Source organism: Scardinius erythrophthalmus, assembly GCF_964197995.2.
Source record: "Scardinius erythrophthalmus genome assembly, chromosome: 21".
In the NCBI taxonomy this organism is placed as follows: Eukaryota; Metazoa; Chordata; class Actinopteri; order Cypriniformes; family Leuciscidae; genus Scardinius; species Scardinius erythrophthalmus.
In genome coordinates, this window is record NC_138241.1 from 19,766,074 (window position 1) to 19,779,286 (window position 13,213).

At 37.5% G+C, this 13,213-nt stretch overlaps 1 protein-coding gene across 2 annotated transcripts in view; it reads right to left on the reverse strand.

Annotated features, from left to right (window-relative positions):
- tdrd9 (tudor domain containing 9) overlaps nt 1–13,213 on the reverse strand; it is a 32,419-nt gene that overhangs the window by 16,904 nt on the left and 2,302 nt on the right. For both annotated transcript variants that reach the window (XM_081350342.1, XM_081350341.1), the window contains 7 exons: nt 8,619–8,710; nt 8,305–8,378; nt 7,938–8,159; nt 5,980–6,102; nt 5,332–5,412; nt 5,069–5,239; nt 4,885–4,988 (listed from right to left, as the gene is read on the reverse strand). In XM_081350342.1, coding sequence (XP_081206468.1) covers nt 4,885–4,988; nt 5,069–5,239; nt 5,332–5,412; nt 5,980–6,102; nt 7,938–8,159; nt 8,305–8,378; nt 8,619–8,710 — 867 coding nt within the window. The remainder of the gene's footprint in view (nt 1–4,884; nt 4,989–5,068; nt 5,240–5,331; nt 5,413–5,979; nt 6,103–7,937; nt 8,160–8,304; nt 8,379–8,618; nt 8,711–13,213) is intronic.

The following is a 13,213-nucleotide window of genomic DNA, read 5'->3' on the forward strand; positions in this document are numbered from 1 at the left end:
TCAAGTGTTTTTTTTTTGTAATTCTTTTTTTATTAAAACTAACATCATAAAGTATGACTTTTTAGCGCAATTTTCCACCGGACAAAATTGCGATTGTTAACTCGTGATTTCTGTTCTGTCTGTGCGCACCAATTTTGCACTTCTATCTACTCCTCAACCAGACCACCTAGAGACTTCGGGTTTTCGGCATTATGTTAAGGAAGGTCTAATCTCGGGAACGCACAAAAAAAAAAAAAAAAAAAAAAAAAAAAAAAAAACAGAAAAGATTTACTATCTCTTAGTGTTGTGATCCCATGACGTGAGAAAATTGCGCTAAAACACTCACCGAGTTTTTATTACTTGTTTTTTTCTTTGAGCAATAGGGGTGTAACGATATTCAAACCGAACCGAAAAACCGCGATACAACAGCCACGGTTCGAACCGCGATACTCTCATGTCGAACCGAACGTGCCCCGCCCCCTGCTCCCAACTCTCACTTCACTTTGTCACAAAACTATTTTTTCTTCCTTGACATTTGATTAAATAGTAATTAATGAATACACTTTAAACAACTAATAAGAGCTGTAGTTTTAATAAATATTATTATAATATTATTTACTAAATAAAGTGCATGTCACGTGATTTGGGTGATCGATCACGCTCGGGTGTTTACATACGCACTTCAGGATGGCAACTCCGCGCTACGGCATATTGTGATTGAAGACCCTGCGGTCACAACCACGGACTGATATTGATGCAGCAGTGCTGATCATGAATCTTGAGAATGATCATGACACCTGTCATCATCCAATATGATGACATATCACAGCTTTTTTTAATCATTGTTTGATTTGCGAACATAATCCTCTGCCGTCTGGCCGCTTCCGCTTCAAGCCGGACTCGTCTCGCGCTAACGGTAATTTCCTTTCACTGTCCACGTTTTGATTTCGGCAAATCACTTTTGGCGAATGCAAACAACGTGATTATTGTTCATGAGTCCAACATCCAGCCACGCAAGAAAACATGTAATCTACCTGAGGGAATAATATGCTCACAAAACATTTCTGATTATTATTTGTTTAAAACGGTTTTGTTTCCCCCCCCCCAGGATTCTTTGATGAATGTAAAGATTATAAGATATTTATTTGAAATAGAAAGCTTGTGTAACACTATAAATGAACTGTCACTTGCTGAATAAAAGTAGGCAATTACTTTCTTTAATTACTTTCCCCAAAAAATAATCTTAACCTCAAACTTTTGAACTGTAGGCCTATGTATAATGTTAAAAAAGCTTTCCATTTCAGATAAATGCGGTTATTTTGAATGGTGGTTTGTTTGTAATGTGACATATATATTTTTTGTATGACATTAAAATTATTTTTAGAATTAGATTGAACATAAATAGGTTAAGCAAACAATACAAATGTGTTTGTCTGATAACCTTTTAAACATAGCCTATACTTAACTACAGTTTGCAGACACTGAAATTATGTACATTGTGCAATACAGTAAATATTTTGAGTGTCCCTCATTTTCCTATAAAGAACCACAATTGTCCCGCATTTTACTTTTCTGAAGTTGGCAACCCTACTCAGGTGTGCAGTTTATTTCTGACTAGTCAGTGGAGACATTTAGGCTATTTCATTTTAGTTAACTCAGGTGTGCTAACTGCTCTAAAGAAAACATGAAGCCAATGTATAAAATGAATAAAGTTAAGTTAAATTATTGTTGTTGTTGTTTTTATTAAGTTTAAAGTGACTCTAGTGTTATTATTGCTGTTGGTGCCCTGCCATGAACCCTGCCCCCACAGCAAACCGAACCGAACCGAACCGAACCGTGGCTCCAAAACCGTGATATGAACCGAACCGTGGCATTGGTGTATCGTTACACCCCTATTGAGCAATGATGGAGCTATAATTGACTTCTTATGAGCATATAAAACAAAACAGCTCCTTGGAAAAAAAATAAATGTAATATTTTGTGCATATATTACAAATGTTTATTTTAATTCAGATTAACATTTGAGGGCAGCAATGTTATTCATAATGTCGAAATAAATCCGACATAACGTTACTTGAAAGCATTATAGCCTACTATTCCTGCCAAACTTCCAAAGTTGCAGTTAGTGTTCTGTGGTGGACACTGGATAGTTCGTTCATGTCACAATGTTTCGTCCTTGTTTCCACGTCAGCGCTGTTTGGTCCGTTAATAACGGAGAAATGTGAATGTTTCTCTCTAGATCTTGCAGCGATGTTATTACTTTAGTGGCGAGTTCAAATGCTTTCTTTACTGGATCTCTTAGCGCTATGTAGTATAAGATCGGCTCGCGCTGCGTTGGTCCAAACTGATAAACAGTCCGTCACGAGTAGCTCAGTTTCGTTCCGCTTACATTGCGTTTGCCATTTGATGTTGTCTACATTATGAGCGCGCTCACGACGCGCTTGAAATAACCGGTCGGTTTGAAAATGCGTGCCTTGTACTGAACGGTTTAGTACGAATACGCGTACCGTTACACCCCTAAAACAGTGACATAATCGATTATGGCACTTTGCCGCATCGATGCTGAATCGTGCATGCCCCGCATTGCGATGCATCGCCGAATCGATTATTGTTGACACCACTACAAAATAAAGTCTCTGACTTTATTCTGAAAAATTAACTTTCCTGTCCTGTCAGCCGTTATACTGCGCAAGTGGTGCGCACTCTTCATGTATATTGCTTCACTTTATATAAAGCGCAAAAGAAACTACGTGCATGCAACGTCGTCAATTAGTAAGTTACGAAATAAAGTGCAATACCAACAAATCACATTAGTAGTACGTCATGTGTTAGCTAAGAAGGATTTGCATGTAGGTATAATGTTCATTCAATTCAGGAGCAGTTTCCATGTTTCATTAACAGTTCATGTTAGTATTGTGTATTCATCATGGTAACTTGTTTCCATAACCCCAAAATGCACTATATTTTCACTTTGTGTTATTTTGTATATTTTTAAACGGCTGTGGTGGCTCATACCAACATTGTATTAACAAAAACTAGTTTGGGACTGCTATTTAATAGCTTAACCTCATAGGCCTATGGATTATTTATCAGTATTAGTCATATTCTTATAATTGATGTGCAAGTTAAGTAAAGGGGGATGGTACTTGTGTGTGTCAACAATTTTTGTGAAATAAATTTGCTTGTTTAAAACAAATGTAGAAAGAAATTTATTAGAATAGGCCTTTCTATCTATCAAGATTCAAATAGCTTTATTGGCATGGTGAAAGAAATCTTTACATTGCCAAAGCATTCATAACACTACACAATAAAAATAAGTAAATTATAATAATAATAATAAAAAAAAACATTTTACATGAAAATAAACATGACAGTAAAAATGTTTAATCTTCTAATATTTATATCAGTGTCTCTAGGCATATAGTTGGTAGCTCTGTCCTGCTGGAGGCTCTTTTTTCGTCACAGGACCTCACATACCTGGCAGCCAGGTTTGAACTATCCATCTATATCTAACTATTATATCTATCTCTATTATATCTATCCATCCATCCATCTATACATATACACACACACACACACACACACACACACACACACACACACACACACACACAAACACACACACACACACACATTTAAAAAGTGGGTCACAGCTTGATGACCATGGGAAAATGTGGGTCCCATGGCCAAACGAGTTGAGAACCACTGACCTAGTCCTAGATTATGGTGACCTATCATAGTGTAACTGATGCTAGGTTCATAATGAAACTAAAATAATTTTCAAAACTTAATATAATTAACAAAAAAGGTCTCTAACGTTGTTTTGCATCAATGCTTTTGAACTACACATTTGAAATCGTGATATGGCTTATCAAATCACAAAAGACTGCGATTAAATTAAATATGTATATAGTCCGTTTGTGCTGTGTTTCAAAGTGATGAAGTGTTACTTCACTTTGTTTTCTGCATCTCAGAACGGCTCAAGTTCACAGTGAATGAATGTGTCTCTGCATGTGCTGTGAGTTTAGCTTGCAGGAATGTAGCGGGCACCAGTTGCACATTGTGACATTTGTATAATTTCCAACATTTGTGTTTGAAGATGATACAGGCATTTCACTAGATTTGTAATAAGACGCATTTGCAAACCTGTTTTTACAGAAACGGTAGTGGTCCGCCAAAATAAAAGGGTTTATCTCTTGCAAGTGTAGAAATTCATACAAAGTACAGGGTGGGCCATTTATATGGATACACCGTAATAACATGGGAATGGTTGGTGATATTAAAGTCCTGTTTGTGGCACATTAGTATATGTGAGGGGGCAAACTCCTCAAGATGGGTGGTGACCATGACATATACTAATGTGCCACAAACAGGACTTTAATATCACCAACCATTCCCATGTTATTACGGTGTATCCATATAAATGGCCCACCCTGTATTGTAATTTTCCCTACTGTAGCATTAAGTAAAATAATATACTTACAATATATTAATTTTTAAAAATTTTCCAGTGTATTTGTTTTACAATATATGTGTATTACTGTCATTAGAACAATAACAAAAGTATTATGTAGTAATTGTTTGGCTTCCTGGTTAACACCAGTGTAAATGTAATGTAGACTGAGACACTATATCACAACTAAAACGAGGGTTGAGTCCACTTTAAAGTTCAGGAACTAAAGACTTTTCTCTTTGTTCAATTTGCACACTGAACATCGGTTGGAGCTCTTAATTTTGAACTCTCAAAGTGCACCAGATTGATAAATTTAACTTTAAAAATGTAAAACAATTATCTTATGGAGGCCATGCCCCCGGACCCCTCTAGAGGGACCCAGGTCCACCCACCATAATCTCACAAAATCCTGTGGGAAACACTGGTATGTGTGTCTCACTGTAATCTCTGACCTTTGATCTTTAGCCTCCATCTCATCAAAGCTCTGGATGAGAGAGACGGCAACATTATACATCTCCTCTGTGATACAAGGATCTTCTGGGTGGGTTAAGTTAACCTGTGACAAACACAAACACATTTATATAGAGCATTTAAGTAGAAATGGTCAAAATATAGCATTTTTGTTGCTTCTCATACATTGATTCCAAGAGGCAGGATGGTTGAGAGATCATTCAGGTAGAACTCTTCAATGGCGAATGGGGCTCCTTCCACCTCAAACACGTATGCTGGATTCATCTGATTGCGGATCACAGTTCCAAAATATTCTGCGAACTCTGCACAGTTTATAGTGGCGGACATCAGAATGACCTGCAGATGGAGAGGTGGGATAAATGGAGAAGGGGTAAAAATGACAGTGTAAAATATGCTTGTGTCAATCTAAGTATGCGTGTTGAACAAACCTTGACATATCTGGAATTGGACCTTAGCAGTTTTCTGATAACCAGCAACAAGAAGTCAAGTTCCTCTGTTCTCTCATGGACCTGAATCAATTTATAATCACACACAAATTAAGTCTAAATGTAATAGTTATCATTTGATTTAAGTTTTATATTAATATTTAACCTTTTCATAATAGCAAATTAGTTTTTTGCAAACTACTGAACTTTTTGTACTGGAACATCACTTAGTCTGATAATTGCATCCATTCATTATTTTTGTTCTTTTGAACTTTCTATTCATCAAAGAATCTTAAAAAAAAACATATCACCGTTTCAACAAGTATATTAAGCAGCACAGCTGTTTTTAACATTGATGATAGTAAAAAAAAAATGTTTCTTAGGTAGCAAATCAGCATATTAGAATGATTTCTGAAGGATCATGTGACACTGAAGACTGGAGTAAAGATGTTAAAATTCAGCCATGCATCACAGGAATAAATTAATTTTAAAATGTATTAAAATACGTTTTTTAATAGCATTACTATTTCACAATATAACTGTTTTATCTGTATTTCTGATGTAACAGAAGAAACCATGGTGAGCATAAGAGACTTCTTTCATTTAAAAGTTTGAACGGTTGTACCTATAAATTGCAGAATATTTGTGTACCTCATCTATGAAGATGTGAGAGTACTCTGTGAGTGTTTTGGATCCCACTAATTTCTGCAGCAAGACTCCGGTGGTCACATAAATAAGTTTGGTATGTTCTGTGGCCATCTTCTCTAAACCCACCTTGAAAGAGAGAGGGAAAAATACATCTATTTAATGTATACAGTATTTAGTGAGTCTAACAGCTTACAGTATGCTTGGAATTTTAATCTGCATATTTTATACTGCAAGTTTAACAAAAGGGAATCCAATGCCAATTCTACTTAATTCCCATTCCTTACAGCAGTGTTTCTCAACCCTGTTTCTGGAGGCACCCCAACAGTACACATTTTGGATGTCTCCCTTATCTGACCCATCCATTTAAGGTCTTGGAGTCTCTACTATAATGAGCTGATGAGTTTGAAGTACTTTTCGTACTTATGAAGAAAACACTTTTTTACTAATGATGTTCGATTTTCCAAAGAATCATTCTTTTAAGGTACTCCACAGAAGCACCGGTGCCTTACTTTAGTTCCTGGTTGATGACGCAACCCGTAAGTTAGATTCAGGGGCCGTTTACACGACTAGAGATGCACCGATTACAATTTTCTGGGTCGAATCCGATTTCCGATTTTTCATTAAGTTTGACCTGCCGATACCGATTTTAGCCGATTCCGATTTCATTTTTTCTAACCACTTTACAGCACACACAAATATTTATTTTATATCTTTTCTGTAATAGAACATTTTACAATTTGCACTGTTCACACACACACATCTAAAGTGCAGTGTTATGGAAGAACCATTTCCTTTTCACATTCAATATCCAATATTTTTTTTATATATGTATTTAGCAAACTAAACGTCTGTATGAAAACAGGGAATGACAATAAAATAATATATAAATAAAAAATAAAATAAATATAGCCTTGCAGTATAAAGATATTTCTCAAAGCACACACACACACACACACACACACACACACACACACACACACACACACAGGCCTATTGCAATCACTTTTACAAACTGAATAATAAAACAAGTTTAAATGGGTACATTTTCTATAAATATTAGTCTTCGTTTTCTTTTCTGACATAGCCTACTCCAATTCTTGTTAAAACACGCAAATTCTGTGCATTTTGGGCACTTTTTTTGTGAAACCCTATTTAGGCTATTTTGTCCATTAAAAGTGTGCTTTCCCTTTAATTGAGCCTGAGCAGTGCAGCAAATAGACTCGGCGCCGAAACACGTGCTTCACTGCTCGCGACGCTCCTGCTTGACGCTCACACGCTGCTCCCGCTCCCGTTGTGAATGCACTCATTGATTAACATGCACGCCAGAAAAAAATACGCGCTTGCGGTCTGAACGGACGTAATTAACGAGGTTTTCTACATGTGTGTTCCGTGTGCACGTGTGATGTTGCGCAATGTTAATCATGCGGCGCCCGAGTGCATTTGACCGGCATAAAATCGGCATTTGTCAGACTGACCGGCCGGTCGCCGGTCACGGCTGATCACGTGAAAATCAGCCAATTCCGGTCACCAGCCGATCAATCGGTGCATCTCTATACACGACACTGTTTTCAACTTAAAATGGAAAACCTTTTATGCGTTTTGGGTGTTCATTTACACAACAATGCTGTTCTGGGTGCCTGAAAACGCAAACTTTTTAAAAAATGACTTATTCAGTCTATAAGCGCAAAGTGTTTCTTTACAAAGTGACATTGCCAACTACTGGCCTGGCATGAATAATCCACCATTTTGGTAGTTTTGGCTGACCCGTGTGAACGTCATCATTTTGACATAGTGCGTACACAAAAAACGCGAAGGAAAACTTTTTTCTTTTTTAGTACATTGCTGTCATGTGAACGTAAACTCAGTTCGAATTTGTGAAAAGGCTTGACCGGTTACCAGCGTAAAAGAACAATTCGTTCAAGAATCGAACATCACTAGTTTCTACTGCATGCATCTCATACCTGATACCCCACCAAGCTGCCCAGGGTGCATTTGCGTTCACGTGCCACCCAGCGGGCAATGCTGGTGGCGCCGATTTTGCGTGGCTGAGTGACAACCAGATTACAGGGCATATTTCTCTCCGCATAGTGATCCAGGATGAACTGTGGCAGCTGGGTGGTTTTTCCGCTGCCTGTTGCTCCACGAATGATGATGACAGAATTATTCTCAATCAGAGAGACCAACTACACACACAAACACAGACAGGGATTGACACATGCACATATTAACAAAAAAAAAAAAAAAAAAAAAAAAAAAAAAAAAAAAAAAATCTTCTATTGAATTATGAGTAAATATGTCCATATGTGCCTTGTTTCTCTACGCATGTACCTCTTGTCTGTTCTTAGTAATAGGCAGAACTGGATACTCATAACTGGCCAGCGAAGGGGGGGTGGTACCTGGACCTATAGTTCAAAAGCCACATGTTAAAACAGATTAAACAGTGAACATGAGTTATGCAATAACATCCTAGTAGGTAACAGAAAAGCCAAATATGGTGGTAGGAGATGTTATGCTAATAGCACCGTGACCGTACAGTACTGATTCAAGATAATCACATAAGTAAAAACAAAAAATAGTTCAAGGAACATCAAGCGTAGAGTCTATGTGAGGAGCAGATTGTGTGTAGGCTTGTTTGTAATTACTATTCAGAAGTTCTGCCCTCCTGCTCTTCTGGTTTCCTCCATCTGATCCTACCTTTTCTGGAGAGGTCTTATCAGACAACAGCTCTAGAGACCTGCAGCAAATGCACACGTTCATTAAGAGAAAAATGTGTAAGGTGTTGTCCTTGGGTCTCCTGCCAATCCATTCATTGCCTTGTTCAGGGGTTTTCCATCTTTTAGATGGCGCATCCCCAAATGCTTATAATGTATTATATTAGCATGTTAATATTTAGAAGCTAATATTTAGAAGCCAACTAAATATTTTCATGTAAAAAGGCCAAATTTATACTGTGAAATATTAATATGAATAAAATAGTATTTGGAAAATATTTAGTTTCTATAAAGAAAGTTACATTATTATGTAGTATTAAAGGGACCCTATTATGCTATTTTAAAGTTTCCTAATGTTGTTTTGAAGTCTCCTACAACATGTTTACATGCATCAAAGGTAAAAAAAAAAAAAGTTTAATTTCCTCATAATATACATTTGCACATCATCACATTTTCAATGACTCTCAAACGACTTGTCAAATTAATCAATCTCTCTAAATCACTCCTTTCCGCGAGATACTCTGCTCTGATTGGCCAGGCAGCTCAGTCTGTTGTGATTGGCCTACTGTGTACAGCGCGTCAAAAACAAAACCGCCCATTTCCATAACAACGTCAGCTCTGTTTGTCCTGAGGCTTCCTACACCGTAAACTAGGGGTGTCCATGGTTAACCGGTTAACCGATTAACCGTTAAAAATTGCGTAACCGAGTGAAACATTTTGCTCGGTTAATTTAGTTGTAATACATTTTTGCACCACCAGAGACCGCTAGACCAGTTTTCTAATATGAAGCAAAAGAAAGAAAGCAAGCGCGCGTCCGAGAGTGAAGGCTGTGCGCGAGCCAGAAACAAACATAGTATCCGCGCTACTGATCGCAGCACAATAATATCTGTCTGCAGAGCCACAGCTTTACCCCAGCAGTTACCCGCGCATGCGTTTACCGTTACATTAACCCATACATTTTGTATTATGCATTTCCTAAACATGTACTTGCTAATCAAACACTTTATATGAACAAACTACTAATCAATAAAACACAATCGGTCTTCCGACCTTTTACTATTGTGTTGATATGCGCGAGGGAGAGAGAGCAATACAGCGCTCGTGTTGTTTGAGGGCGGTGAGAGTGCGCGCGCGCGCGGCCTGGGCTCTCTCACTGCTTGTTCTTATGCGCCCTGTCCGCTGATCTTAATAATTAGTTGTTACGACGACTTATTTGTTCCCTCGTTTTAATAAATCGTGGACACGTTGAACTAATTCCCTCCCTCATTTTGATTAAACGAATTACAACGTGGCCAAAAAACAGACTTTGATATTATTAATTAGCAGGGTTGGGGAGTAACGGAATACATGTAACGGCGTTATGTAATCAGGATACAAAAATCCAATAACTGTAATCCGTTACAGTTACGTCAAAAAACGTTGTAATCAGATTATAGTTACATTTTGAAAAAAAGGGGAATACTTTCAGGATTACAATGGTTTAATTTGAAACTAAATAAATAAGTATTTTGGCATAATAACACTATATTAAGCGCTGCTTGATTATACAGTAGTTCCTGGTTCTGTTGCCAGTAATGACTCACGTGTGCCACGCGCTGGTGCATGTGCAAATAACAGCTTTCTACAATCTCCTCAGACGCAGAATGACTCACCGCTGCAAGTAGAAACGATGCTGCCTGCGGGTAAAATAGCTTTTAAATTCATGGAAATTCCGCTGCTATTTTGTAGAAATTAGGAGAGTAGCTTTTTTAGTACCCAAAATGTCCTTTCTAAATCTTTTCTCACGTAATGGGATGTCCGCTGTCTAGGTTACGTAGGGGAACTCCCACTGCCGCCCCAAGTTCAGTCAGGCAAATTAAGAAAGATCACGGCTTTAGTGAACATGTAGGCATATTTTAAAATAAACTGTTTTACACAACTAAATGTTGTGTTTTTATTTTTTAGTTAAAAATTTGTTAAAAATAAAACAAAATAATCTGTAATACCATACGTTAGCCACTAGATGTCTGTATAGCCCTTTACATAAATATATATATTCAGGCCTGTGTGTATATTTTGCAAATATTGTACACTGGACCAAATTCTTAATAAATAAAAGTTTTTTTGATTTATTTTTGTTTATTATTTCTTCTTGCTTGACTTTATTTATATACGTGACCTTGAAGTAATCCAAAAGTAATCAGTTACATTACTTTCATATTATAGTACTTGGATTACGTTACTGAATACTTTTTTTAGGAAGTAATTTGTAACTGTAACGGAATACATTTTTAAAGTAACCCTCCCAAGCCTGTTAATTAGTGAATGCTAAAGACCTATTTTTTGTGAATTGGTGAATATTCAGGTGAATTATTTCGTGGCCACGAATTAATAATTATTAAACTGTTTTTCTCACTAGTGAAAATAGCTCTTCAGTAAAGGCCGACTATTCTCGTACATCTTTTTATTCCTTTTTTTTTTCGTGTGTGTGTGAATTGGTGAATATTCAGGTGAATTGTTTCGTGGCCACGAATTAATATTACCTCAGCACGTTTTACAAGACCCTTCTCGATCGCAGCGGTAACGAGCACTTTGATCACTTAAAAAACAAAATATTTCAGCGCTAGATCGCCTAAAAAAAAACGAACGAAATGAATGCTCTGCTAGTTAACTGGAGATGTGTTTTTTTATTTGTATTGGTAACGTTATTCATCCCGCGAGATGTTTCAAAAGTGGTGGGGACAATATCGACCTTAGAAAATAGTGGTGCTGGGGACATTCCCACCCGCAAATTACGCCTATCTCGGGGTTGCGGCGCGCACACTGTGGTTAACCGAGTATTAACCGCTAAGGGCCTCGGTTAACGGTTAATGAAAAACTTGAAAACGTGCAGCCCTACCGTAAACTAAACACAGTAACGACATGACGTAGATTTTACCATATCAATGCGAGCGCGAGTCCGATGATGAAACACTGGAAGAACTGTTATTCAACCTGAACCTCCATCGCAAGGACGGCCTGAGCAGGACGTTTCTCAGTGATACACTACTCAGTTTGAGGTAGGGCTGAATGATTAATCGCAATAAAACCGCACGCGATTTGGTAAAGGTTGCGATTATTTTATGCGCATCTTGTCAGTGGAGTGCGGCTGATTGGTAGTAAATACTGCCCCATTTGAACGCCAGAGGGCGCTCTCATGCAAACACGATAAATATGCCCCGCCGCAGAAGTACAATAATGCGCATCATTCCAGGAAATCCCTATTGCTGTAGCTGAATAAACAGAAGATTGAAACGCTTTGATTAAACATGACTTATAAATACATGACTGCCTTATTCTGTGTAAGAAGGCACATCATCTCACAGAAGGATGCTCAACTGTCGTTATGAAGTGAGTTTGGAGTAAATGCATGTTATTAAATGTTGTCTGTTGTTGGACAAGAGGTTCATAAATGCTTCTCATGTTTTGGAAAGATGTTTGACGCGCGTTTTTTCAAATGCACATTATAAGTGACTCAAACTCACAGTGCTTTCAGATGGAGCAGCGTTTACAGAGCCGTACATCAATGACAAGCTGCGCATAAAAAATAATAATAAAAAAAAAAAATCGCAGCCTTTGTGATTTTAAAATCGCGATAAGCCGTCTCGATTTAAGTGCGATTACATGGAAAGTGCGATTAATCGTTCAGCCCTAGTTTGAGGTAGGCTACATTATATGAGATGTTGCAAGTGTAATTCCTCACCATCAGCATTAAAGTACATGTCCATCAACAAACCGATTATTTTACTTGTACTAATTATTTAGAGTATTTTTCTAATATATTGCTGTGAACACGTGGAAACTGTATCAATAAAAGTGCATGTATACAATGTATACATTAGCCGAGCTGATGAATGATCTGATGTAACAAATGTTGGTAAAACAAATATTTCCTCAAAGTAGTGAGAATGACAGACAATCTGCATTAATAGACAGTTATAGGTAATCGTGGCCCACAACTGATTAGCAGAAGTATTTCAGTAAGACAGTAATAACGTGAGTTAGCCAGTTAGCAGGACCTACACAATATAAAACTCAAAACTACGTTTTTTGAACACCATCTTTCAAGAGCAAGCGGTTTGGGAATCCTGCATTGAACATTGAAATTTAAGCAGCAGTCTTCAGTAAAATAAAGGGACCACAGCAAAAGTTTAGGATTATACTGCTGTGATATCGTGATAAAGATTAACTTTAACAACTGATTCTTCACATGCTCGTCCGTGGGCAGTGAAAAAAACTGGCTTTACCTTCACATTGTAGAGCACAGCGTCTTCTTAACATGATGCTAGGGCTGGGCGATAAAACGATAACAATATGTATCGCGATAGACACGTAATCAATATCAATAAAAAATGTGTTCGAAAAACGTTTGATTTTTTTTTTTTTTTTTTTTGTCGGAAGAAACCAGAGGTTGCGAAGCAAGTTTGGTTGCATGAACAAAGGCATTCTCTCTCTGGTAACCTAGCAACGTAAGGGGGTGACACGCTAACAGCCGGTCATGTAACAGT